At 38.8% G+C, this 25,294-nt stretch overlaps 1 protein-coding gene across 1 annotated transcript; it reads right to left on the reverse strand.

Annotated features, from left to right (window-relative positions):
• On the reverse strand, positions 1-23,618 carry LOC149022193 (dihydrolipoyl dehydrogenase 1, mitochondrial). The gene is made up of 2 exons (XM_089150361.1): positions 23,255-23,618; positions 1-1,584 (listed from the first exon to the last, which is right to left on the reverse strand). The coding sequence occupies exons 1-2, from the start codon at positions 23,531-23,533 to the stop codon at positions 334-336; spliced, it is 1,530 nt and encodes a 509-aa protein (XP_089006487.1). The 5' UTR covers positions 23,534-23,618; the 3' UTR covers positions 1-333.
• Between the last annotated feature and the right edge of the window lie 1,676 nt (positions 23,619-25,294).

Here is a 25,294-nt window from a genome sequence, read left to right on the forward strand (position 1 = left end):
AGGTTACATCAATAACTCAAATGTTTTGCAAAATAAAGAAATAAAATATTACCAGAAACTGAAATTGCAGACCAACAGCATGAAAAAGAAAGCCGACTCGCCTGTTTCTCCAAGTTCAGGATTTGGAATTCCCCCGAATTAAAATTACAGTATTTACTGGATTTTATACCTATGGCCGTAGATTTGACCGAAAGTTTTGTTCCAGTTTATGCCCTAAATTTTTTGTCCAAACCACCGTTTACAAAACCATGGATTTCCGGAATACACCTCAGCTAAGATATTCCAAAAATCCCAACAAAAAACTAAGTAAAAGGGAATTAACGCATTCCGTGTCTACATGTGAATAGGCTTATCATAAGTCGCCATGCAAGCTTCCTTCAAGGCCTCACTCATTGTAGGATGAGCATGGCATGTTCGTGCAATGTCTTCACTCGATGCCCCATACTGCATTGCAAGAACTGCCTCATGGATAAGCTCACCCGCATTAGGTGACATGATGTGAACCCCCAATATCTTGTCTGTATCCTTTTCTGCAAGTACCTTTACCACCCCTTCAGCATCATCAATTGCCTTGGCCCTGCTGTTTGCAAGAAAAGGGAATTTGCCCACACGATAATCAGCCCCAAGTGCCTTCACCTGTTCCTCAGTCTTTCCAACAGACGCAACCTCTGGGTGTGTATACACAACCCCGGGTACCATATCATAGTCCACATGCCCTTCTTTACCTGCTATGAACTCAACACAGGCTACACCATCCTCTTCTGCCTTGTGGGCAAGCATGGGTCCTGGAATAGCATCCCCAATGGCAAATACACCAGGAACATTAGTTGCAAACCTCTCATTGACTGTTATTCGGCCCATCTTATCTGTATTGACACCAATCTTTTCTAGGTCAAGCCCAGCTGTGAATGGTACTCTGCCAGCGGAAACAAGAACAACATCTGTTTCGAGAGTACTCTGCTCGCCACCAGCGGCTGGTTCAAGAGTCAGCTTCACACCTTCCCCAGAAGTGTCGACCCCCGTCACCTTGGTCTTAAGCATGAACTTCATTCCTTGCTTCTCCAATGAACGCTGGAATTGTTTTCTGATCTCACCATCCATGGTAGGAACAATGTCCGGAGCAAATTCAACAACAATAACTTCAGACCCAAGCCGACCCCAAACTGAGCCCATCTCAAGGCCAATGTAGCCGGCCCCAATGACAATGAGTTTCTTAGGGACCTCTGACAAATAAAGAGCTCCAGTTGATGATACAATCTTCTTCTCATCAATGGTGACACCTGGGAGGGACTTGACATCAGAGCCAGTTGCAATTATGATATTCTTGCCTTTGACAATGGTACTTCCACCATCAAGCGTGTCCACAGAGACTTCTGAAGGGGAGATGAACTTTCCATAGCCTTTGACATAGTTAACCTTATTTTTTTTGAAAAGCCCTTCAATACCCTTTGTCAAATTAGAAACAGCTTTATCTTTCTGGGCCATCATGGCTGGCAGATCAACTTCAACAGAAGAGAACTTCACACCATGGCTGGGAAAAGAATGCTTAGCTTCATGGAACATGTGGGAGGAATGAAGAAGTGCCTGACAAAGAAGCGAGAAATAAATTACAAACAATTAATTAATTCAATAGATGGTATCCTAAAAAGGAAAAAAACAAGAGTCTATCATGAAAATGTCGTAGAAAGGAGAAAAGCTAGTTGCACTATTTTCCATTTTAACAAAATTTAATTCCAATAAGAACTTCAGAATCAATAACAAAAACGAAAAGAATAAAAACCTTGCTAAAGTATCTTTCTAATCGGTGACATTTTGAGGAAGGTTCTTCCTCACAAACTCAAGGAAGGAAAATAGTTGTTATTTCAGTTAGTCATGTGCTATAGTACTAGATTGAAAGAGGTCATCTAGAAGCCAATAAACCAGGTCCTCATATGAACAGTCAAATTCGGTAGGCTTAGGTTTGGATATTTTGCAGGTTAACACTTAATATTAGGTTTAGGCCAGTACATGGTGGGGATGATAACAGTAAAGGTTTAAGATTTTGCAGAATCTTAGTAGCAGTGGAGAGATCGACAAGTCGGGTTGAAGAACATGAACACACTCAGCTCATAATCAAGCACCACAAAATCATTACACCATACATGCATATGCATATGGTGAACGCAATGCACAAGGCTTCCGCAAGAGCAGCGTCTGGAAGGGTAACCATAACTATAAAGGACTTCTCAGGTCAGGGTACTAATCAGAATTTACAATCAATAACCTTGTTCTTTATCATTTGGGAGCAACACGTCCGAAATTCCTGTGATCCAGTTCAATTTTCGTACAAATATACACACTCCCACTTGTGCCTTATATCAAAATTACAGAGAAGATAGTTTGATGACCATGGGAACATATTCCCAAGAAATTTCTAGTTGTGAACTAGTTTAGGGTCCAGATCTTAGGACAGCAAGCCCAAAAAATACATCATTACGAATTAAATATAATATTAAATAAACATCTAACAAAAACATTTATTTGTTAATTGGGAAAAGGAATGCTGCCAAGCAGCATTGATGTAGTCTCAATTGAATGAAGACCAGTTCTTCCAAGATCTTTTAAGAGAACCAACTCATATGGGGTGGATTAGGGTTATGAACTTAATTGGATTTAAACTAGTAGCTATATTTCCCTGGTTGGATTAATTGGTATGGAAGAACATAGGAGTGTTAGTTTTGGAGAAATTTAAAATGGTGGAATCTCTGGTGGGATGGGGCAGGTTCTTGAGATATGGGATGAAAAGTTATGGGAATGGAGCAAATCTTGTAGGGAAAGTAAGTAATGCTATAAGGATATGGTCCCTTAAGTTTGGTTCGGTGTGGATCGATAAATTAGAAGATATAAGGGTTCTTATTTTTGGGGGTTCTAAGGAGTGCGAAAATTCAAGAAAAAAAATTGGATCTTGAAATCGGGTAGTCAAAATGGGGTCATATTGGAATCTAAGGTCACTAGGGCGGGGGATGATGAACCTATAATTTGGGACAGATCTATGGTTAGATTGGTGTAGATCTGACCTTGAACTTTAGGACCCTAGAAAAGTCCAAGAATTCAAGAAAAATAAAAAAGAGGGTGATATGAGAAGGGAAATGGAATTAAGTGCTGACTTGTTACTTACCTGTAACGGAAGCCTTGTAATGGGGTGTGATGGAGATGAAAAAGAGTGGAGGCAGGCTACAAGCACTGCCGAAGGAGAATCCTAAAATAGAAACCTAGGTTGCTTACTCGATTGCATGGAGGACCCTAGGACCCTAACCACTGATGAGAAGCTCTACTAACCTTGCTCTTAGGCAGCAAGACACTCCTTGCTAATTGAATTCTGAAATATGTATCTGTTACATGCCCAGGGCTTTATTTATATAGCCTTACATAAGAACTAGTGAAATTAGGACTTAGAAACTGACTCTCCTAGTTGTACTCAACACACTAATCCAAATTCAAATAGGAATCTTCGAACTAAACTTAAATGGACTCCTTATCATATTTTAGACTGCCTCAAACATTATTCACAATAAAATAAAACATGAAAAAGACTATTCTGCCTTATAACTTAAGTTGGACAGAATTTACATACTTAGACCAACTAAACTAAAATAAAAGCCTATTTTTGTACTCGACCTAAACACGAAATTTATAGGCCCATGACCACATGAACCCGCTGAACAAAGGCCCAACATCCATATATATTCAACCCTAATTTGATTTCAAAGAGAAGTTGGCCGATTTGGTGCTCGACCTGCATCAAGCATCTTCCTGCCCTCTTAGATGGGGCAGTGAAACGACAAACCTGCCACTGTCTATCCTACTGGAGAGCAGATAAAAGAAGTGATCCAAGCTTTTAGCTGCACTCACAAATCACTGATTTCTTTTTAAATACAATCACCTTCTTTGAACCATTTGAAATGAGCAAAAAGAATTCACTAACAGGTTCACATAAATCTATATTTACAGTAAAGGGACAACATTCAGCGGTTTCAAATGACAGGCTGACAACGGAAATAACTTGACAGCAATGGAACCTAAACTGTAGACCAGGAAATGACTAACGTTATGGCTATCCACTACTTCTGAAGCATCATTTCAAGCCATCCTGACATATGATCTGCTTCAATTGAAAGGAAGTAAATAATGTAGTGATGAGAGAAGGGAATGAGAGGTTTACAAGGAAAGAGATGGATCCTTTGGCCCTAATACCAAATTGGTGGAGGGCCACTTAGGAGAAGAGAACAGTTGAACAGGAAGAGAAAAGAGATTGCATGATCAGACACTCTCAAATAGTAAAAGTCAAACTTCTATTCAATTCATTGTGTCCATTGTTGACTCACATGCAAGTATTTTTTAGGAGAAAATTATGAGGCTCCACATAAAACTGAGATACAGCTTGCATTTCAATTTCTTAACTCCAACGAAGGTAAACTGAAACAAAATAAGATTTAAGGCAAAAGTTTTCCAGCACAGCTGTACATATGCATTATACTAGCATTCGATGAAGTCAGATTGGCATAAAAAAAAACTAAAAGTGAAATAAACATCCTTAACACTTTATTTGACCAAGTTGAGGGGAGAATCTCCATATATGAATACCTTCTGTATGATTTAAATAAATAACTAATTCTAACCTTGCTAAACCAAAAACCATTATACTGGTTCTTTTTGGATCTGAGTCTGCACAGCCAATCATGCCGATTCAACAACCAAGAAATATTGCACCAATTCTCCTCTTCTAAAATGAAATTGACTGTGTCTAGTGTGGAAAAGGGAGAAGGAGATTGTCTGAAGCTACAGTTGATGAAACTTGCTTGAGTCTAATCTTAAGGGGGCCCTTAAGGGAAGACACTTCATGGTCGTATTGTCATACTTAAATGATTGCACAATATTGCAAGTTCTTATCAAATAACATGGTGGACTAAGAAGCATATTTCATACCTTTGGAGGCAAGATGTCACATTGTACATTATCCGTAAATTCTACAATAGATTAGGTTAAAGAACACGTATCTGTAACCTCAAATAATTGTTGTTCACCAATCCAACTATAAGGATCACTGTTATCAATGCAGCCTCCTATGCACCTAGGCAGTTTTTTTTTTACCACCTCGGCATTGAGCCTCTTTTTGGACATGCAAGATTTCAGCCGCTTTATTGCCTAGATGCTGCCGCTTTGTTGCCTTATGCACCACATAGCCGCCTAGGCACTAAAGTGGTTACTTTTTTGACATTTTATACCTGAACTTTTTTTTCTTTTGATTTTTTTAAAAATATCAAATTTTTATTCTACAAAACCATATATGAATGCAGTAGTTATTCACTTTGAATTCAGAATAATGTGATCTATCAATTTATCGATTCAGTCAAAAAAACAGTACAAAAAAGCAGACAGATTAAATTTCAGTTCATATGCGAGAATTATTCTCTTACTTAAAATAGTTGGGTAAAAGAAACCAAATGCTTAAGTTGAACAACAAGCTAACAATTGTATATATTGTAGACCAATCATGCATACTTTTTCCCCATACAATAAAAAATGTTATCCCCAAACTTCCATTTCATATTTATAATTTTATATAGTTTGTTGGGAAATGTCATGTCAGCATTGCTACATTAACTTCCATTAGTTTTTATGATAACAAACATGAATTATTAATGGCTATACTGAGTTGTGTTTGTCTAGTTCAATATGAGAGCAAGTGGACCAAATCCAACTCAATGTCGAACGCCTAAGCCCAAGTCAAGGCCAAGACCAAGCCAAGATGGACATGACGTCTAGGTCAAGATGAGCATGAAGAATGGAGTACAAGAAGACTCAAGAACATCAATGATCATCAACTCAAGCTCAAGCAAGAAGACTTAGCAAATTAGGACTTAAGTCACTTCATGTACACTCACATGTAATTGCACTCAATTATACACATATCATGTCATTAGACTGACTTAGGGCATGTTAGGAGAGTGTATGAGGCTTAGGATTGGCTAGAAAACCCTAAAAACCCAATCAAGTCCCTGTTTGCATCTAACTGTGTTGTCTGTACTTCAAACAAAGGTTTGTTTGATCAGACGGTCGTCCGTCTGGTCACAGAGAAGCAAGCCAAACGAACGTCCGTCTAGTTCTTACTTAAGCCTCAACGGCTACTTTCCAGATGGAGCTCCGTCTGATTCAGACGGACGTCCGTCTAAACTGAAATTATGACTAAAATCTATCTGTTTCCCATCCATTGGGGGTTGAGCTAAGGCACTCAAAGGCCATCTATATAAGCCTAATTTACCCCATTTGAGACCAAGAACCTTGCCAATTGATCAACTACTCCCCAAGTACTCTCAAGTTCTTAAACTACAAGAAATCAATTGGGTTTTGCCTCTCATCCTCACTCAACCTTGAAGAACATACCAAGGTGTTAACCAAGCTTGTGGAAGCCAAGTTTGAGGTGATTGAAGGCGTTGGTGGTGCATTCATTTCCATTTGAGCATACACTCTCATTACATCATACTCCACACAAGAGGTAAAGTGTCACACGTCTTGTTAGGTGACATCCTTCTCTTGTATTTGCTCAATTCTAGTCTAGGTAGATTAGAATTGATTTTGGGTACTTTTGCCCATGAACAAAGATTGTTTGGGTACTCTTGCCTATGAACAAAGATTGTTTGGGTACTCTTGCCCGTGAACAAAGATTGAAGAGGGTGTTCTTGCCCTAGGATAAACAAAGATTGTAAAGGGTACTCTTGCCCTATTTAGAACAAATATTGTAAAGGGTGCTCTTGCCCTATTGAACATAGATTGTAAGGGTTTGATCTCTACCCATTATATTGAAAGAGAATTACTAGTGAAAATCTCTCTTGAGGCCAAGAGAGAAGTGGATGTAGACTTGTAAAGTTGAACCACTATAAATTCTTATGTTGTGGTTGTTTGTTATTGCTAAATTTCATTTGAATTTTCAATTTACCTTGAATTTTCAATCAAACCGAAAAATTGGGCAATTCCACTAGTTGCAACCTAATCACCCCCCCCCCCTCTAGGTTGCATATGTTATAATGTTATTACATTAAGTTAATGCAAAAAAAAAAAGGTTATTACATTATACTACTAATTGCTATTGTATATTTGTATTATGATGAGTAGAACTTATGTTATTTTTTAATAATAATATTTCATAATTATGATTCATTAATATTTGTTTAGCTTATAGTGAAACTATATCAATTTTGGTAAGTTATTTATGCCACAAAATAATTGTATAAAAAAAAATTGCCCCAACTGCTTTGGTAGCTGCATCGCTGCTTAGGCACCACTTTATTGCCTAGGTGCTTGAGTGGAGACCGAATCACCTTGGCCGCCTTGACAACCTTGATAAGGAGTTGAATGCAGCTTTCTCTATAATCTTGGTTTCCAAAATGCTTTCCCGAAGATGACATTTGAACAACTACTTCCATCAATGTCATCGTAGTTCAAGATCTCCTAGGATATCTCACTATTTTAGGAAGGGGAAGTAAGGTTCAAGGCCAAACAGAAACTACCCAATTCAAATGAGATCTCTGTTAAGTTGAGATCAAGCTTCACCCAAATCCAATCCAACTTGACATATAAAAGTGACCATATCATGATTGTGAGGACATATCTTGCTTTAGCTTGATTAAGTTTCTATATTTAACAGCTATAAGTTCACATCTTCAAGTTTTTGGTTGATTTTTGCTAGAAAATTCACTGCTCTTGGAACTATAGTGAATTGCTACTACATCTGGCCTACATGTGCAATAGCCTAGTTTCAAGCACATCCTAGACCATGGTGCCCCCACTTCGTATAAGAGATGCAATCATGACTCACAGAATTGTCACAACCTCAGGATAGGAGTATGAATGTCTTGGTTGAAAGTTTGGGAAGCACGAGCGTAGAGGCATTGGCGTACATCTCAGGGGTTGTATATTATTATGCTTATGGTGAGCAGAGTGGTGATTTTGACTATTCTGGCTATGGTTAGTTTGGGGTGCCACATACACAATCTAGTTATCCTACTGAATCACATATGCCTTCCAAATCGGATAGGGTGGATATCTTGACTTTATTGGGAAGGATTCTTCCAGATAATTACAATGGGATGGCTTGAGACAGCTAATTTTATGCAAGATGTGTTTTCGTGTTATCCAAAAGGGCTGGATCAGGCACTGCTTTCCCAGATACAAAATTTTAAATTCTGGTGTAATGTGCAAGAAGTACTTGATCTTCTTCCCAAACCCACACAAAAACCATGGCCTCTTTCCCTAACCCATCACTAATTGACATCCTATATAATATAGGCACGAATATGATTAGCCTGTTTAAGAATGATTTTTTGTTATCCTCATTTACTAACCTTGATAGACAAACTGTATATAAAAAGAGGCTAGTGAGTTGGTCAAATGTATGTATCCCTGACCTATGTACATCTCCTTAATCTGAGGAATATTGTACTTGTACTTTCTCATCTCCTCCCCCCCCCCCCCCCAAAAAAAAAAAAAAAAAAAAGAGGAGAAAATCTGATTATGAATGTAAACCAATTCCAAGCACTGGTTCAGGAGGTGTGTCGACTGACTAATTCAGATCCCCTTAACGGCCTATTCAATGCAACCCAGTTTGGTTACTGTTAGGACATCAATTTTGAGAAACGTGCACCTTAAGCGTAAAGTGCTAGGCAGCTGTAGGCATAGTACAAAATTCGGTCAAAACATGCACATTTTTGGAATGTCAAAACGAAAAACCAGTGGACCGAAAAAAAGTCCTAGGTTTCGATCGAAACTATCCAAACTTCGATAGTTTCGATCAAAACTGTCAAAATTTCGACCTTGAACCAGACTCGACCAGATGGGGAAATGCGGGAAACTTCAACCGTTTTGATCGAAACTCGAAATTGGGTTAAATAGTGAAGTGAACCGGCTGAACCAGCCCATTCACTTTCTTAAAAACTCATCTCTTTTGATCGAAACTCTGGGATCACAAAAACACTGCGGCAGCAGGGAGTTTCGACTCCATTTTTTACTTGTTTTTCATGGTTTGCATCATTTCGACCACTTTTGAGCACTCCTTTGTTGATTTCGGCCCTTCTTGGTGGATTATTTCATAGTTTTCAAGCTTTGTTGCAAGGTAACCTAAGTTCCCCCTATTTTTTTATTTTTTCCTTTACTTCATGGTCAAATGGTGTTGGAATGTTTTAAAATTTACTATGATGGTCTCTAGAAGCTAGATTAACAAGTGGTTGTTGTTGGATTTGATCGTTGTAGTGTTCTAGTTTTTTTTTTTTTTTCTGATTTCAAAAATACCTAAAAAATTCCATTTTTTTATTTGTTTCATATGCTCAAAGCATATTGTATTGAGTTGAAATTGTTATGTGTTGTCTCTAATAAGTAGATTTACATATGTAATTAATTGAATCTGATTTTTTAAGTGTTTTACTATGTTTTCTGATTTTTCTTGTATTTAATAATTATTATAAAAAAAATTTTAATTATAAAAATTATTTTTAATTAGGAACAAAATTTTCAAAATGTTTATGAATACCTTAGTTTACATAGGTAATTGATTGAATCTGTTTTTTGAAGTGTTTTACTATGTTTTCTGATTTTTCTTGTATTTAATAATTATTATAAAAAAATATTTTTAATTGGGAACAAAATTTCAAAATGTTTATGAATACCTTAGTTTACATATGTAATTGATTGAATCTGATTTTTGAAGTGTTTTACTATGTTTTCTGATTTTTCTTATTTTTAATAATTATTATGAAAAATATTTTAATTGTAAAAAAATATTTTTAATTAGGAACAAAAACTTCAAAATGTATATGAATACCTTAGTTTACACTTTACAAGTCGCACCAAAATGTGTTTTTAGACTTTAGTGTCGTTAAACTAAAATTAAAGTGTTGGGTTTCTATTTTAACGGTGATTATTATGTATGTTTGTATCAGGATTCAGGCACAAACTTTTGAGTTAGAGACTTAGAAACACGATGTCAGACATAGCTTGGGAGCATGGTAGGCCTCTGACGGATGACAAGAAGAAGTCAAAGTGTAAATATTGTTTGAAAAAAATTGGATCAAATGGGGCCACTCAACTATAGATTCATCTAGGGGGAGGGGACCCCAATGTGGTTGGATGCCCCAACGTCCCTTATAAGTTAAAGTGGCAATGGAAAAATATATGACAGGAGGGCAAGAGAAGAGGGCACAAAAGAAAGTAATGAAGAATTAGTTCCAAACAACATGCTTAAGGAAGTGGGAGAGCAAAATTTGGATCCAAATCCAGGAGATGCATCATCCCCAGAGGCAAAGATGGAGAGAGTACTCAGGATGAGTAGGGAGTTCCATAGACTCGATGAGATCAGGAGGACACAGAGGGCCATGGGTGCAGGGTCATCCAGAGATCTGGATGTTGAGAGGGCAAGCGGAGGCAGCTCCAACATGAGGAGGAGCCAGAGTGTCAAAGAGTCAACTCCATTACCATGGGCCCCACGACCACGACCTAGTGCCACATCTGCTGCACCTAAACCCAGTGCCACATCTGCTGCTTCTAGACCCATTGTGATAAATCCTGATGTGCAGATACTACACACTAATCCTGACTTGTTTGCGAGGTCACAGACAAAACAAAAGAAATTAAAGCATATATGGGGTAATGTAAAGGAGAAGGTGGGGATGGCCTTTTCTAAGTGGGCATTATATCACAATGTTCCTGCAAATGCTGCACAGGGGCCTTATTATAAAGGGAAGGTGGATGAGATTAGTGGTGTTGGACATGGGGTGGTTGGGCCAACCCCATATAAGATATATAATGTATATCTCCCACGGCATAAGGAAGACTTGAAGACCTACATTGATGGTCTTAAGCCAACGTGGAGGCACCATGGAGTGACAGTGATGTGTGATGGTTGGACTAGTCCCAGTAGACAGTCTATCATCAATTTAATGTTGAATGGTGATGGGAGGATAATGTTCCTCAAGTCTATTGATGCATCCAGTTACAAGAAGGATGCAAAATACATAATAGGTTGTTGAAGAGTGTGGTGAAAGAGGTTGGAGTCAAGCACATGGTGCAGATTATGATTGATAATGGCTCCAATTTCAAAAAGGCTGGGATGAAGCTGATGGAGAATCCTCGGTAGAGGCTCTTTTGGACTCCTTGATGTTGAAAGACATGAGGCAAATCAAATTTGTGAAGAACGTCGTTCAACGGGCTCAAAATGTGACCACATTCGTATACAACCATGGATATGCATTGGATATGTTGAGGAGGATATGTGGTGGTGACTTGGTGAGACCTGGGGTCACAAGATTTGCTACAAATTGGATTGCCTTGAAGAGTTTTGAGAAGAAGAAAACCCAACTACATGCAATGTTTGCATCTGAAGAGTAGTTTACTTGGCCCCAATCAGATACACCGGTAGGGAAAGCAGCACGGGTTACCATATCCAGTGATACCTTCAAGGGAAGTCTAAAAGTTGTTGTGAAGCTTCTAGACCCTGTGGTGACAGTCTTGAAGTTAGTAGATCAACAAACGAAACCAACGTTACCATATATATGGGTTGCAGTGGAGATGAAGGAGATGGTTAAGAAAGTATATCCTAAGGGCAATTAGAAATTCCTTGATATCATCTAGGAGAGGTGGGAAAGGCAATTTAAACATCCATTGCATTTGGCTGGTGAGTTGAAAGTTATTAAAATTTTAAAGTTTTTACTTAATTGTTAATAATTTAATACTTATTATGTTGTTCTGTAGTTTCTTACCATCTCATTTGTTGGTTTGTTTGATAGCCTATTATTTGAATCCCGTGTAACGCTACAATAAAGAACTTGGGATGAGGGTAGATTTGATCCAGGCAGTCCATCAAATTGTGGAAAGGTTGGAACCAGATCCGGCAAAACAAGCATTAATTAATAAAGAGGTAAGATTGTGACTTGTGACTTGTGAGATGACTAGTAGTCTAGTACTTAAGATATAACTACTTGTTTTTTATACTAACGTTGTAATTATTTATTGCAGTTAAAGGCTTTTAAAGATGCTACTGGTAGCTTTGGATCGCTCAATGGCTATTCAGGCTCAGGAGAACACCACTCCTAGTTAGGCACTTAGTTTAAGTCTTAGCAATTTGAGTTTTTGACACAATTTATTTTTACTGTTATTAATTTGGTTGATTATGTTTCTTGCAGTTGAGTGGTGGCTGCAATATGAATAGACTAGGAGTACTTGACTAATATTGCAGTTAGAGTGCTCTCACAGACATCTTTTGCCACCGGCTACGAGCGTAACTGGAGCACATTCAATCTGATACATTCTAAGAGGCAGAACCGTTTGGGGTTGAAGCAACTAGAGGATCTTGTATATGTTCACTCTAATATGAGGTTAAGAGAGAAGCACATTAAGTTAGGTCAAGATTGAGGTAATGGGGACAAGATTAAGTTGACTGACATCTTTGCCATGGATGATGAGGAGGACCCCCTATTTGAGTGGCTCAGAAAGCCATTGTTGGATGAGGGGGGAGGTATACCCAACAGTCAAATTGCATGGGAAATGGGAGCTAATGTGGATGAGTTCTTGGCCACAGATGGGAGAGTGCACACAAAGCCTAACCGTCCCTTTGTACCACACCCTGGTGCATCCAGTGTCAGTGAGGATAATAGTGTGGTCAAATGATGATGATGATGTTACTCAGCCACCCACTAGTCAGGCACAGGATGATGATGATGATGATGATGTTGGACTTGGTAGTGGGGATGACAGTGGGAGTGATGATGATGGGTCTGCTGATCAGGATTCAGCTGAACCACGGGAGAGACGACCAACACCACCACCACCAGAGCTAACAGTGACCCTAGTTGAGAATCAGGGATAGGGAGGGCCATTAAGGTTCACGGGGGAGACTTAGTTCACCCACGCTACCCAGGATGTCGACCACGGTGCAGGTCGGACTTCCACTTACAGCCGATAGGGGAAAGGGAAAGGGAAACAGCATAGACATGGGTATGAGGATGACACTTAATCGTATGGGTCTTACCATCCCACTGATGTGAATAGCTTGGCAGGCTCCATGGTATCTATGAATCTAGATGAGTTAAGAGGCTTGTGAAGCTTGAAACTGGATACCGGCAATAGCAGATTCCCACTTGTACAAGAGTGGTATAGAGAGTGCTGCATCTTCTTCTAGGGCTTACGGTTATACATCTTATGGTCAAGGGTTTCCTCAGGATTATGGGAGACAGAGACCAGTGGAACAAAATAGGATGTATTATCTAGCGTTTGACGGGAGGACGGTATATGTGCACAGGGGTGCAACTTATATGGATGCTAACTCGGGGGCATAGACGTTCGTGGAGCAGATCTTTAGTGTGCAACCCCAACCCCTACCTCCTAAGGCTGAATCAGGACTTCCCTATCTGTACTGTGTATTCCCTCAAATTGGATATCTTACACATGTTGACGACAAGACCTATAGAACTGTAGTTGTCGATTACCTCGACTACCATAGGCATCACATCTCATGGGATGTCTATGTTTGTTAGTTAGAGGAGAGGATGTCACAGGCACAGTACAACTCAAGTTATGGGATGGATCCACCGAGGCACTCCTCTTGGCACTGACTTAGTGAGTTGTACCTCCCATTTTATTTTTATTGTTAGTAACATTGTATTTGAATTTTGATGTTTCGAGTTTATTTGATGTTTTGAATTGAACTTAGAAGTCGTATATTGAATGTTATGTACTTAAGTATAGTTAATTTATTGTGTACCTCTCGGTCAACTCTACATTAATGTTATGTACTTTGAATGACATATCTACATTGAATTTTTTTAGCAGAATGTATGTGCCAACATGTTCTTTATACTTTAATTAGCTTAAATGCAGAATCCCACACCAAAATACTCTTTAAAACCTGTCAAAACTTTCACAAGCTTGCTTGCAGTGAGGGGAAGACCCGTAGGGCATTTTGAAAAGTATATTCAGATTTGGGGAGTCCTGTAATGGAGTCCAGTTGCAGAGTTTTAAACAAAATGAAAAAAATATGGTATTCCTTCAGATTTGGGGAGTCTTGTAATGGAGTCCAGTTGCTGAGTGTTTAAACACAATGTAAAAAATATAGTATTCCTTCCCTTGAATGTGCAAGAGGAAGATAGGAAAAGAGTGAAAAAGAGTCCAGTCCAAAAGAGTCTAATCCCCATCAAGAAGAGCCTAGTGTAATTCTAGCGCTAGTTACCAAGGCAAATACTCACCAAGAAGTTTGATGATCCTCAAGAAGAGCCTAGTGTAATTCTAACACTAGTTACCAAGGCAAAGACTCCTCAACAAGAAGAAGAGCCTCCACCCCAGATCCAGGAACTCCTCACCCAATTCTCAGACACTGCACCAACAGATCTCCCTATTGGACTACCCCCTCTAAAAGATATTCAGCATGCCATAGATCTAGTGCCTGGAGCTTCCCAACCTAACATGACAACCTAACCTAGCAGAAAATGAAGAGTTACAGAGACGAGTAGAAGAGCTTCTCAAGAAGGGCCATCTCACAGAATGCCTAAGTCCTGGTGTCGTGCCAACATTGTTGACTCCGTAGAAAGATGGTTCATGGAGAATGTGAGTCGACAACAGGCTATCAACAAAATTACAATTAAGTACAGATTCCCCAGCCCCAAATTGGATGACATGTTAGATATGTTTATTGGAGCTTCCATCTTCTCAAAGTTGGATCCCAAAAGTGGGTATCACCAGATTCGGATGAGACCAGGAGATGAGTAGAAGACTGCTTTTAAGACAAGAGGAGGATTGTTCGAATGGAAAGTTAGGCCTTTTGGGCTCACCAATGCCCCCAGCACTTTCATGCGAGTAATGACTCAGGTTTTCAAACCTTTTCTGGGAAAGTTCTTAGTTCTTTTGATGATATCTTGGTGTATGGTAAAGAGCCAGAAGAACATGTAATGCACCTAAGATTAGTCCTAAAGATCCTAAGGAAGGAGCAACTATACCTAAACTTGAAGAAGCGTACTTTCATGATGCCCAAAGTAATCTTTCTGGGATTCATAATATCCCTAAGGGAGTTGAAGCAAACCCAGAAAAGGTTCGTTGTATAGAAGAATGGCCCTTTCCCAGAAGCATCACAGAAGGTCGAAGTTTCAATGGTCTCGCTTCCTTCTATCGAAGGTTCATCAGAGATTTTAGTACCATCATGGCTCCCTTCACAAACAATACAAAAACCTCCAAAGGTATGTTCGAATGAATTTCAGCAACCACAAGGGCCTTCAACACCATAAAAAAAAAAAAGATGACTCTGAGACCCCGGTCCTGAAGTTACCAGATTTTGTTCCAAGTGTTTGAGGTTGAAACTGATGCCTCTCACGTAGCGATTGGAGGAGTTCCAATACAGCAAGGTCACCCTATAGCCTTCCACAGTGAGAAGCTAAAGGAAGCCAAACCCAAGTACTCCACTTATTATCTAGAGTTATATGCAGTTGTCCAAATCCTGAAAAACTGGTGGCAGTACCTAGTAGGAAGGGAATTCGTGCACTACTCTGATCATGAAGCCCTCAAGCATCTCTACACACAAAAGGCCACTAGTAATAAGCATGCAAAGTGGTTAGGTTGTCTACTAGAATTCACTTTCACCCAACAACATAAAGCAACAGAATAATACTGAGACTGATAGTGACGTCCCTTAAAGCCTCTGAGATTAAACAAGTAATTCAGGAATATCCAAGAGTGGAGACTTCACACCATCTAGTGATAAACTTAGAGAAAGTCGTTTGAGGTGGCACGGCCACGTTCAACGGAGACCTATAAATGCTCCTGTACGGAGAAGTGATATAATCCATATTGAGGGAATTAGAAGAGCTAGGGGTAGACCTAAGATAACCTTAAAAGAAGTGGTGAGAAAGGATATGTATAGCTTAGACCTTGTATCTAGCATGGCCTCTAACAAAACTGATTGAAGGGCAAGAATCCATGTAGCCGACCCCATTTAGTTGGGACAAGGCTTATTGTTGTTGTTGTTGTTGTTGTTGTTGTTGTATTATTGGGATAATCATGTAATCAAAGTTTTTATTTGGGTAGGATATCTAGGATAAGTTTTAGTTAGTTTTAAATTCCTAAGAGTCCTAGTAGGATCAGTCTTTTGTCAGTTTTAAATTACCAAGAGTCCTATTATAGTTGTTTTCGTATCAAGTATGTTTGTTTTGTTATTTAAACACTTGTAATCAGCTTATTGAGCATGGAATAGAAAAAATGAATTAAAGCTTGAGCTTTGTGCATTTGCAGCCCCCCCCCCTTCTTCTCCTCTTCTCTTCTTTTCTTCTTCTTATGAGTTTTCTTCTCCCTCTTCCCCTTCTTCAAGACTAATTCTTTTAAGATTTCCCTTCTTCCCCCTATCTTCTTTATCCTTCTTTCTTCTCTATTCTGTCCCCCATTACCTAACCCACGGTCTTAGACATCACAAAGTTTGCCTAGAACATTTTAGTCAATTGAACTATAGAGAGGACACCTTTTGAAGCCCTACTAGGTATCCAACTTCAGAAGCCCATTGATCTAACACCCCTACCAGCTAAGACTAGGGTAAGCATAAAAGTAGATGAATTTCTATGGCACATCACCGAAATACTTGCAGACGTCAGGAGAAAGATAGAACTCAGCACAGAGATATACAAAGCCCAAGCGAACAACACCGGGAGGGCCATAGAATTTAAGCCAGGAAATGGTAATGGTTGCATCCATCAAGAGACGTATCCAGCAAAAGCAAATACCAAGCTTCGCCCAAAGAAGATGGGACCCTACAAGGTACTCATCGTGTGGGGCCCAATGCCTACGTCCTGCACTTGCCTTCCAATATAGGTATCAGCAATATCTTTAATGTAGCAGACCTATACCTCTACATAGGGCACCATTCGAATGAAGGAGATACAAAGAATATGCTACGACTGCCCCCTACTCCTCCGGTACAAGAATCTACTGAACAAGTATTGGATGACATGCTCAAAACCACATGCAAGGGGCCTAGATACCATGCATTCTTAGTCAAGTGGAAGGACGAGTCCATCAATGAGCACAAGGATTCATGCAGATGATTTTAAGAAAATCCAATCCTGACTAGTACGAGAAATACATGGCCTTCTCCCATTCATCGAAGAAGAATGTTTCCAAGCCGGGGGAATTGATGTGAACAGCAAAAAGGGGCCCAGCAGAAGCTGCAAGAGGGCTTAGCATGCGCACCCCCTTATGGCTATTTTTGTCTCTTTAGGTCTTTTTCTCTTTTATTTAGTTGTGTGTTTTGGTTGGTTTTCTAATCTAATTATGGAATCCCAATTAGTTTCTTTTCAGTTGAAGTTGTCTACTCTAGTAAAGAGTCCAAGTCTAAGTAAGTTAGGTCTCTTTGAAGTTGGTTTTATTTTGGAGTCTTATATACTACAGAAGAAAACAGTTTTTGATGAATAAAATTATTGAGAATATGGCAGCCAAGGAGGTATTGGCAGCTTTCCTTTGAGGGGGACCCTGTGGTTGTCTAAGTTTCCATTATTCAAGCTTCTAAGTTCAGTTTTGCAATTCCAGCAAGCATCTTCAGCCTTCAACCAGCAATTCCAGCAGGCATCTTCAGCCTTCAACCAGCAATTCCAGCAAGCATCCTCAGCCTCCAGCCAGTAAATATCATCTTCAGATCTCTCCCAGGTAAGCCTGCCACTTCCCAACCCATTGCAGCTTCCCCACCCTCTTCTGCTCCTGTGCAACCCAGAATATCCACCTCCTGCTACCACAAACCCCCTAGATCCCCTTCCCTACCCTGTGCAGGCCTCTAAACCCCACTCCACTACGACACCTCTAGACATATTTCCCAGCCCCCACAACCCCTGTGATACCCCATTAAGAACCCCCCACCCAAAAAAAAAAAACACTCTTGTCCTCACTCATTCTTGTGGCAAAACTAGAAAAGAAGAAGAAACCAGAAAAAAGAAAAGAAAGGAAAAATATTTGGGAAGGCTAGAAAAGATCCATTCAAGAATTCCCATTTGACCGACCCTGTAACTATTTCCTTCTCACCCATTAGGTTTTGGAAAGATCCCTAATCTTCTTTGATCCCTTAGACCACCAACATTTAACCAATCGAAGATTCCCATGGCCAACTAAAACATCCAACCCAAGCCCAAACCCCTAAAAGTGCCCCAGACTGGAAAAATCTTAGACCTCATACATCCCATCCTCCTTGGTTTTCATCACTAGGTAGGGTCATAATGTATCTGGCCTCAACCCCGCTTTCATAGTAAATCTGTTTCCAGAACTTGGAGACTTGTGACCACTCGGGTCAAATTATGGTTCAAAGCATTGCCTAGGCATCAAAGCAGTTTTAAGGGGGTGGGTGGCCTAATGACTTCTAATAATGCAAAAAAACGTGTGCTTTTGCAGCCAAGTCGTCCCCTTGACCATGCTTTGACTGCCTTTCTGCACTTAGATGTTATCTCAGTCTCTTTTTTAAGCTCCCTTGAGAAGAAGAAAAAAAGGAATAAGAAATTAATTCAATTTAAGGCTCCATTGTTATCCTCTGATTTGTCATGTTTACAGGTCTCCTTAGACCTACATCACATGGGATCATCAGGTAAAAAAATGAAAATAAGGGAGAGAGACATCTAAAAATTGTGAAATTAGTTATCCTGAGATAACAGTGTCTTCGTTGCTTCCTCCTTCCAGTCTGCTTCTTCCAGCATCTGCAACTAGGTTAGGATCCCCTTCCCCCCCCCCCCTCTCCTCTTTCTTCTTCTCGGTTTCATTTGTTTCTCTTTCCCTACCTTTCCTCCAATCTTCAGCAACTGCAACCTCCAGCGTCTGCAACCAGCGACAACTGGAACCTCCAGCAACTGCAATCTCCAACAATTGAAAAACACCAGTGACTGCAACCATGCAACCTCCAGCATGTCCTTCCTTCTCCTTCCTCCTTCCAGAATGCAGTACTGGAGGACCCCCTCCCCTCTTTCTCTTTTCTTCTTCTCAGATTCACACTGTTAAAAAAATGAAAATAAAAAACAAAACAAAAAATAAATAAAAAAATATTACATCCTGTTCTCTAGGCTGCAGTGATACAAAGTTGGCATCTGCTACCTCATCTTTTTCTTCCTCACTCCCCTCCTTTCGGCATCAGCTACGGATGGTCAGTGTCCCCCCCCCCCCCTTCCCCCCTTCCCATGTCATCTTCTTCTCAATTTCACACCATAGTTGTCACAGCGTCTAAGCAAGCAAGGCATATGAGGTGTGGAAAGAATCAGAAGAACACCACTCAAAGGAATTATGCCTACGTGCCTCCAAAGCACCTGGATGCATAGGTAGCACCAAGGCAACACCTTGACAACTATGTTCCACACTGAGAATTTTTCCCTTCCTGTTCTCCAGGCAGTATCTAATAAAATTACATACACCAGCAACCTCTTTCCATCTTCTTCTTCCTGATCCTCCTTCAAACATAGACTAGATTGCTACCTCTGGTCAGTGTGTTTCTTTCTTTTTTTCCCCCTTTTCTCTTCTTGGTTTCACATTGTGACACATTTCCCCCATTCCTGCACGTTCTCTAGGCTGCACCATACAAAATTACGAACGCTTTGAGTAAATCTTCCCCCTTATTTGAACACACTCAGAATTTTTCTTTTCTGCTTCTTTTTAAATTTTGTTAATCTATTACTGTTATTCTGTTGACACTTGAAATGTTTTTACTTATTAGAACACTACATGTAGTATGAAGGATTGTAGCATGCAATTGTCACTCAATATTACTAATAATATGTTTGCACATAAATTGCCCCTGATTTATGTTTTTCTTCGCTATTATTTTTTTTATCTCAATTCATCACTGACGTATATATTTTTTATGTCATATTAATGACTATTTTTTGTATTGAATGAATCTGTTGATTGTGTTTAATAATCTATACTTCTATTTCATGATTCATCATTTTATTGTCTATTAAGCTTATACTATCACCAGAAAACATAACCGATATAAAGAAAAAAATAATACTAAACACCACTTAGGGGCTAGTAAATTACTTAAGCAGTGGCTTGAATGCTTTGAATGCCTAGACCCTTAACAACTATGGTCATAATGGAGCAACCTTTACTGCAGCACCAAGGCTCATATTACATGAAATGATTTTATCAAGTCTCTGCTATATCTTTTTCCCCTCTTCAAATTCAGGAAGAAATAAAGAACCCTACACACTTCGCATTAAATACTACAACCATTGCCTCAAAACAGTTCAGTCAAATTCACTCATGTTCCTAGACCCATTCCTTCCTCCAGCATGATGTGCCAGATTTCTAGAGTTACAACTAACCAAATTGCGGGAGTGAGAGGCTTCCTGATTTTTCAGCTCAAACAAACTGCATTCATAAAAGGCCAAGCAATATCAATCACGAAAAGGAACAGGGGCTTTCTGCAGCCAAACTTAGAATCCTTATCCAGACACCATCAATAACTTCCATTTAGCAGTTTGGCTGTCCCAATTGTTCATATCATCTAACCAAAGCTTAAGTTTAACAAGCCAACATCTCCATGAATTGGTATTGTTATATAGAAAAATGAATGAGCAATATTTGGAAAACAAGGAAAGTGGACACCACAAGAGAAACATAAAAACCAAGAGGGAAACCCCACACAAAGTCGACTATACAGAATGATATGACTTCCAAATTTAACAGGTGGCACTTCCATGTCCAATCCATCAAATGGTCAAAGTACCAAATTGTCATCTAAATTGGTAGAGAAGAATTTAACAGGTGGCACATTCCATGTCTGATCTATCAAATGTTTTTTTTTTTTTTTGGGTAAAATCTATCAAATGGTCAAAGTTCCAAATTGTCATCTAATTAGGTAAAGTAAAGGACATGTAGGCAAGGCGTTAAAATGAGGGTGAATCAGAACATTTTTCCCTAGATGCAATTATATCTTAGTTTCACATTAACCACTTCTCAACTACCATTTAGTCAAAAGTCACAAGACGCATGGTCAGGGCAAGCATCACTAAAGGATGACATACTGCTAACGATATCACTTCAGGTTGCAGAAGCTAGAGAGTTCATACAGGATATTTTGACTTTATAAATCCCCACTCATATAGCATCAATGGTCTGACCTGTGAATGGCACTAATGGATGATATATATGCAGCAATGATAGATTATGAAAAGCACATTCAATGTCCACACACCATTTTCTTCTTAACCTAGAAACTTTAACTGGTAGCATTGATGTAAAGGCATCTAATGGTTCTTTGAAATTTCATAAACGGCGATCTAAATATATGATTATTCATCTAAGTTCTGCAGAAAACTTCTTCAATGGCAATGTTGGATGGTTAATGGCTTTTATAAAGTTCCAGATAAGTTCTAACTTCTTGTAGCCCAAAGTTAATGGAAAGAAAGTCAGGACCTTCTTCAAAGAAGCTGACACAACATCAGAACCAATATAAGGATGCTTTTAACCTTGTGTGTATTACCTTTCCATCAAGTATTTGACATATGATAAGTCATATCTAAGCTTATGTGTAAGAAACTGCATTTAGGAAATTCACTGGAAAAAATAAAGGAGTGAGGAATACAGAATCCATCATGAATTTATGTCAGGAGAAGTATTCCCATGTGTGTGCTGGCTCTAACTACAGAATGTCTAGTACAGCATCCAAGCATTCCAGAGTCCTGGAATCACCATACATATCCTTTCCTACAAGGCCTACAAGACCATACAGAAGCTTTGTATCAGATTTTCCTGACAGGTGGTCAGGCAAGTATGAAGACCACCTGTTCCAGGCAGATACAGGTATAGAAAAGAAAAAGAATTGGCTCTTATTGGTTAGTAGAATTGAATAAAGCTCCTCAGTTGGGGGGGAGGGGGGGGGGGAAGGCTCAGATTCCTTAGAGAACTAAAAAGAAAATGCTACGTAAATGACAAAGCACTATCAATAAAACAATCATAAAAATTTCTAGCAAAGCAAGACGCCTACTAGAAATTCAGATTATTGAGAAAAAGCTGATGCTAAATGTAGCTAATGATGGTAAGAAAAAATTATACTTTGAATTTTGTGGAATATAAAATAGGCTTTTACATTAATACCTGTTGGTTTCAGTTAGAGCAAGTTTTAACCGGCTATTAATTTCAGAATAAAGAATGGCATGTTCCCCCCATGTAGCACTATCAATAAAACAATCATAAAAATTTCTAGCAAAGCAAGACGCCTACTAGAAATTCAGATTATTGAGAAAAAGCTGATGCTAAATGTAGCTAACGATGGTAAGAAAAAATTATACTTTGAATTTTGTGGAATATAAAATAGGCTTTTACATTAATACCTGTTGGTTTCAGTTAGAGCAAGTTTTAACCGGCTATTAATTTCAGAATAAAGAATGGCATGTTCCCCCCATGTAGCACTGCTGTTTGGCATCGAAACCCCAAAATAAAGCAGTACCTCTTGAACATTTCATTAATAATTATCACTTTTTTTGTTCATTTCAATCAAAAGAAAGAATCTCTTTTTCCAGAAACAGAAAAGACATGGATCTAAAACTAGGTATGCAGGCAAGCTCTATTACTTGCCTTTCTAGAAATGGTAACTGCATACAGCCAGGGTACACCACTCATTACTGGATTTAAATATAGTATGGCTCATGTTTTGAATTCTCTAGTTAACATAGCACTGCATTCACTATAGTCTCATAAGTAGAAGAACCATCAATCACTTCAGATGTTTTTCAGCACAGCAATAACATAGTTCATATTACACTTCCTTATAAATGTAGCAGTTAAATAATTAATTAACAAACTAGTACCACAGTGGAAGAACGAGATGATGAGTTAAATTTCATATACACGCTAAGATCAAGCAATCGAATATACTCGAAAACAAATCAGATTAGTATAAAAAATCATTTAAGCTACCAGGGTTAATATTTCGCAAGAATAACCATCCGGCAACAGAAAACAAAAATATTTATTTGCAGTGGGAAATATATCCCGCAGATGATAAAAATGTCATAATTCACTCCTCATCAACAATCATCAATAGTGACCGGAGAACAGAGAAAAGCTGAATCATTGTACGAACTGAAGTATGCTTTTTTTTGAAAATCCAATTAAAAAGGCCTACTGAAAGATGAACCTATACCGATTGCAAATCGAATACAAATACGTACCATACGGAACATCTCCAACTGACACACTGAAGAATACAGAAAATTCAACAAAATACCTTTGATGGGATACAACCGACGTTGAGGCAAGTACCACCGAGAGTCCCACGTTTCTCGACACATGTAGTCTTGAGACCCAACTGAGCAGCTTTAATGGCAGCGACATAGCCACCAGGTCCACCGCCGATCACCACGACATCATTGTCTTCGGATCCAGAAGAAGAAAAGTTTCTGGAGAAGGAGGACAAAGAGAGAGAATATCTCAGAGCATCTGAGGAGCTATAGATGTTCCTTGACAGCATATAAGCCTTTCGCCTAGCAAAGCTCGCCATGGCCATTTGTTTCCAACTCCAATTTTCTCTGGTTTCAGGCTTCTGCTCTGTTTCAGAATGAGAGAGCCAAGGGCGAGAGAAGAAAGAAACAATGTGAAATGTAATATTATTCGTGTAAGAGTCAAGATTTGTGCACTGCGCTCATGAAAACCGTCGGATTGGAATAAGTCAAATGTGGTTTTCAACGTTCTACCAGATCAAATGGTTCTCCACTCCTCGTGAGTCAATTAATTAAATTTTATAAGCCGCCCTCTGTTTCTGTTATTTCTTTTTTAATTTCTTTATTATCTTTTACATTATTGTTTTTTTAATATTTTCCATTGGGTTCTTCTTTAGGCTTTTAGTTAGGCAATTATTAAATGGTTTTTGGAACTTTTGACTTTTTCTTTCTCTCCTGTAATGGATTTACAAATTATAATCTATTAATGCATGCAACATAGAAAATTATAGAGAGGTTTAGGAGATTGTAGAAGCACGACTGTAGGCATGCCATCTCAAATCCTTCCTTTATGAAATTAAGAGAAAAAAGACAGGTTTGCATTTAATGCAAAAAATTATAAAGGGGTCTAGGAGATGGTAGAGGCACAACTGTAGGCATGTCATCTAAAATCCTTCATTTATGAAATTAATAGAAAAAAAATAAAAACAGATCGTTGATCTACATCTTTACCTTGCTAGTGTTCCCTTTTGGATTCTCGAAAAGATTATTGAAAACTAGAAAGTTGGGGAAGGAAATCTTACCATAAAAAAGCATTCTTTATTACACAAGAAAAATTACAAGCAAGCACACCCATTACAAGGAGAGCACCATTGTGAGTCTCTTTAGGGGTCTTCAAAGATATCTCTATATATAGTATTTCTTGAAACATAGGAATCCTTGGTGCCTTATTGTGTTAGTATAAAAGAGGATTTGATCTAGGGTTGTGATTTGTCCATTATCCTAGGAACCTTAGAAGGAACATATAGATTAGAAAACATTTGTAGGTGGTTTAGATGAAACATGGTTAGGCACCCTGTCATATCATTTCCTATCTGTCACATCCACCCAGCCGGTACCCAACCTGGCATACCCGAGTGTGTGATTTACAGCCCCGAAGATCAAGTATCGAGGAAATCATCCTCCCACATAAACAATAACATAATCATGAACATAAATAATCAATGTGCAAAGTATAAATGAGAGATCCACATAAGAAAGGAAATAAAATAATGTATCATCAAAGTACGAAAGGTAACAATAATGTCAAGATCATAAAGTAAAGTGAGGCGAGAAATCTCACTCTACCAACAGCGGAAAAGTAGTTCCAAAAAGAAAGGAAAAGAGATCAAAACTAATCTCAATAACAAGTGCAATGAGTAACTAAATCGTTTTCAATCTTATAGAGAACATCTCTATAAATGTAAATCTCAAAGATAGCACAAGGACGCTTCCACTCTATCGACAGACTAAGCATTGTAAGCAACATGACCAGCGCGTAATCTTCAATGTAATCGTCATAACCGCAATCACCTTCTTGAAGATATGCCTCCTTTTGTCACGCCCTCCCAGCCGGTACCCTATCTGGCATACCCGAGAGTGTGATCCACAGCCCGAAGATCAGGTATCGAGTGATCAACCTCCCACATAAACAATAACATAATCATGAACAATCATAACAAGAGTGCGGAAGATAAATCATAGATCCAATAAAGAAAGAATGAATCATAAATGAATCAGAATACTAAATATAATCAGAGTATCAAACAGATAAGTAAAGCGAGGCAAAA

The sequence above is a fragment of the Hakea prostrata genome, chromosome 3 (assembly GCF_041222555.1).
Source record: "Hakea prostrata isolate BN-2017 chromosome 3, UWA_Hpros_2, whole genome shotgun sequence".
In the NCBI taxonomy this organism is placed as follows: domain Eukaryota; kingdom Viridiplantae; phylum Streptophyta; class Magnoliopsida; order Proteales; family Proteaceae; genus Hakea; species Hakea prostrata.

Bases quoted from the DNA above. Each gene is read 5' to 3' on its own strand.
- LOC149022193 (XM_089150361.1), bottom strand. From the start codon at position 23,533: ATGGCCATGGCGAGCTTTGCTAGGCGAAAGGCTTATATGCTGTCAAGG. The intron at 1,585-23,254 runs GTATTTTGTTGA...CTTCTTTGTCAG, and splicing joins TCGGTTGTATCCCATCAAAG to GCACTTCTTCATTCCTCCCA.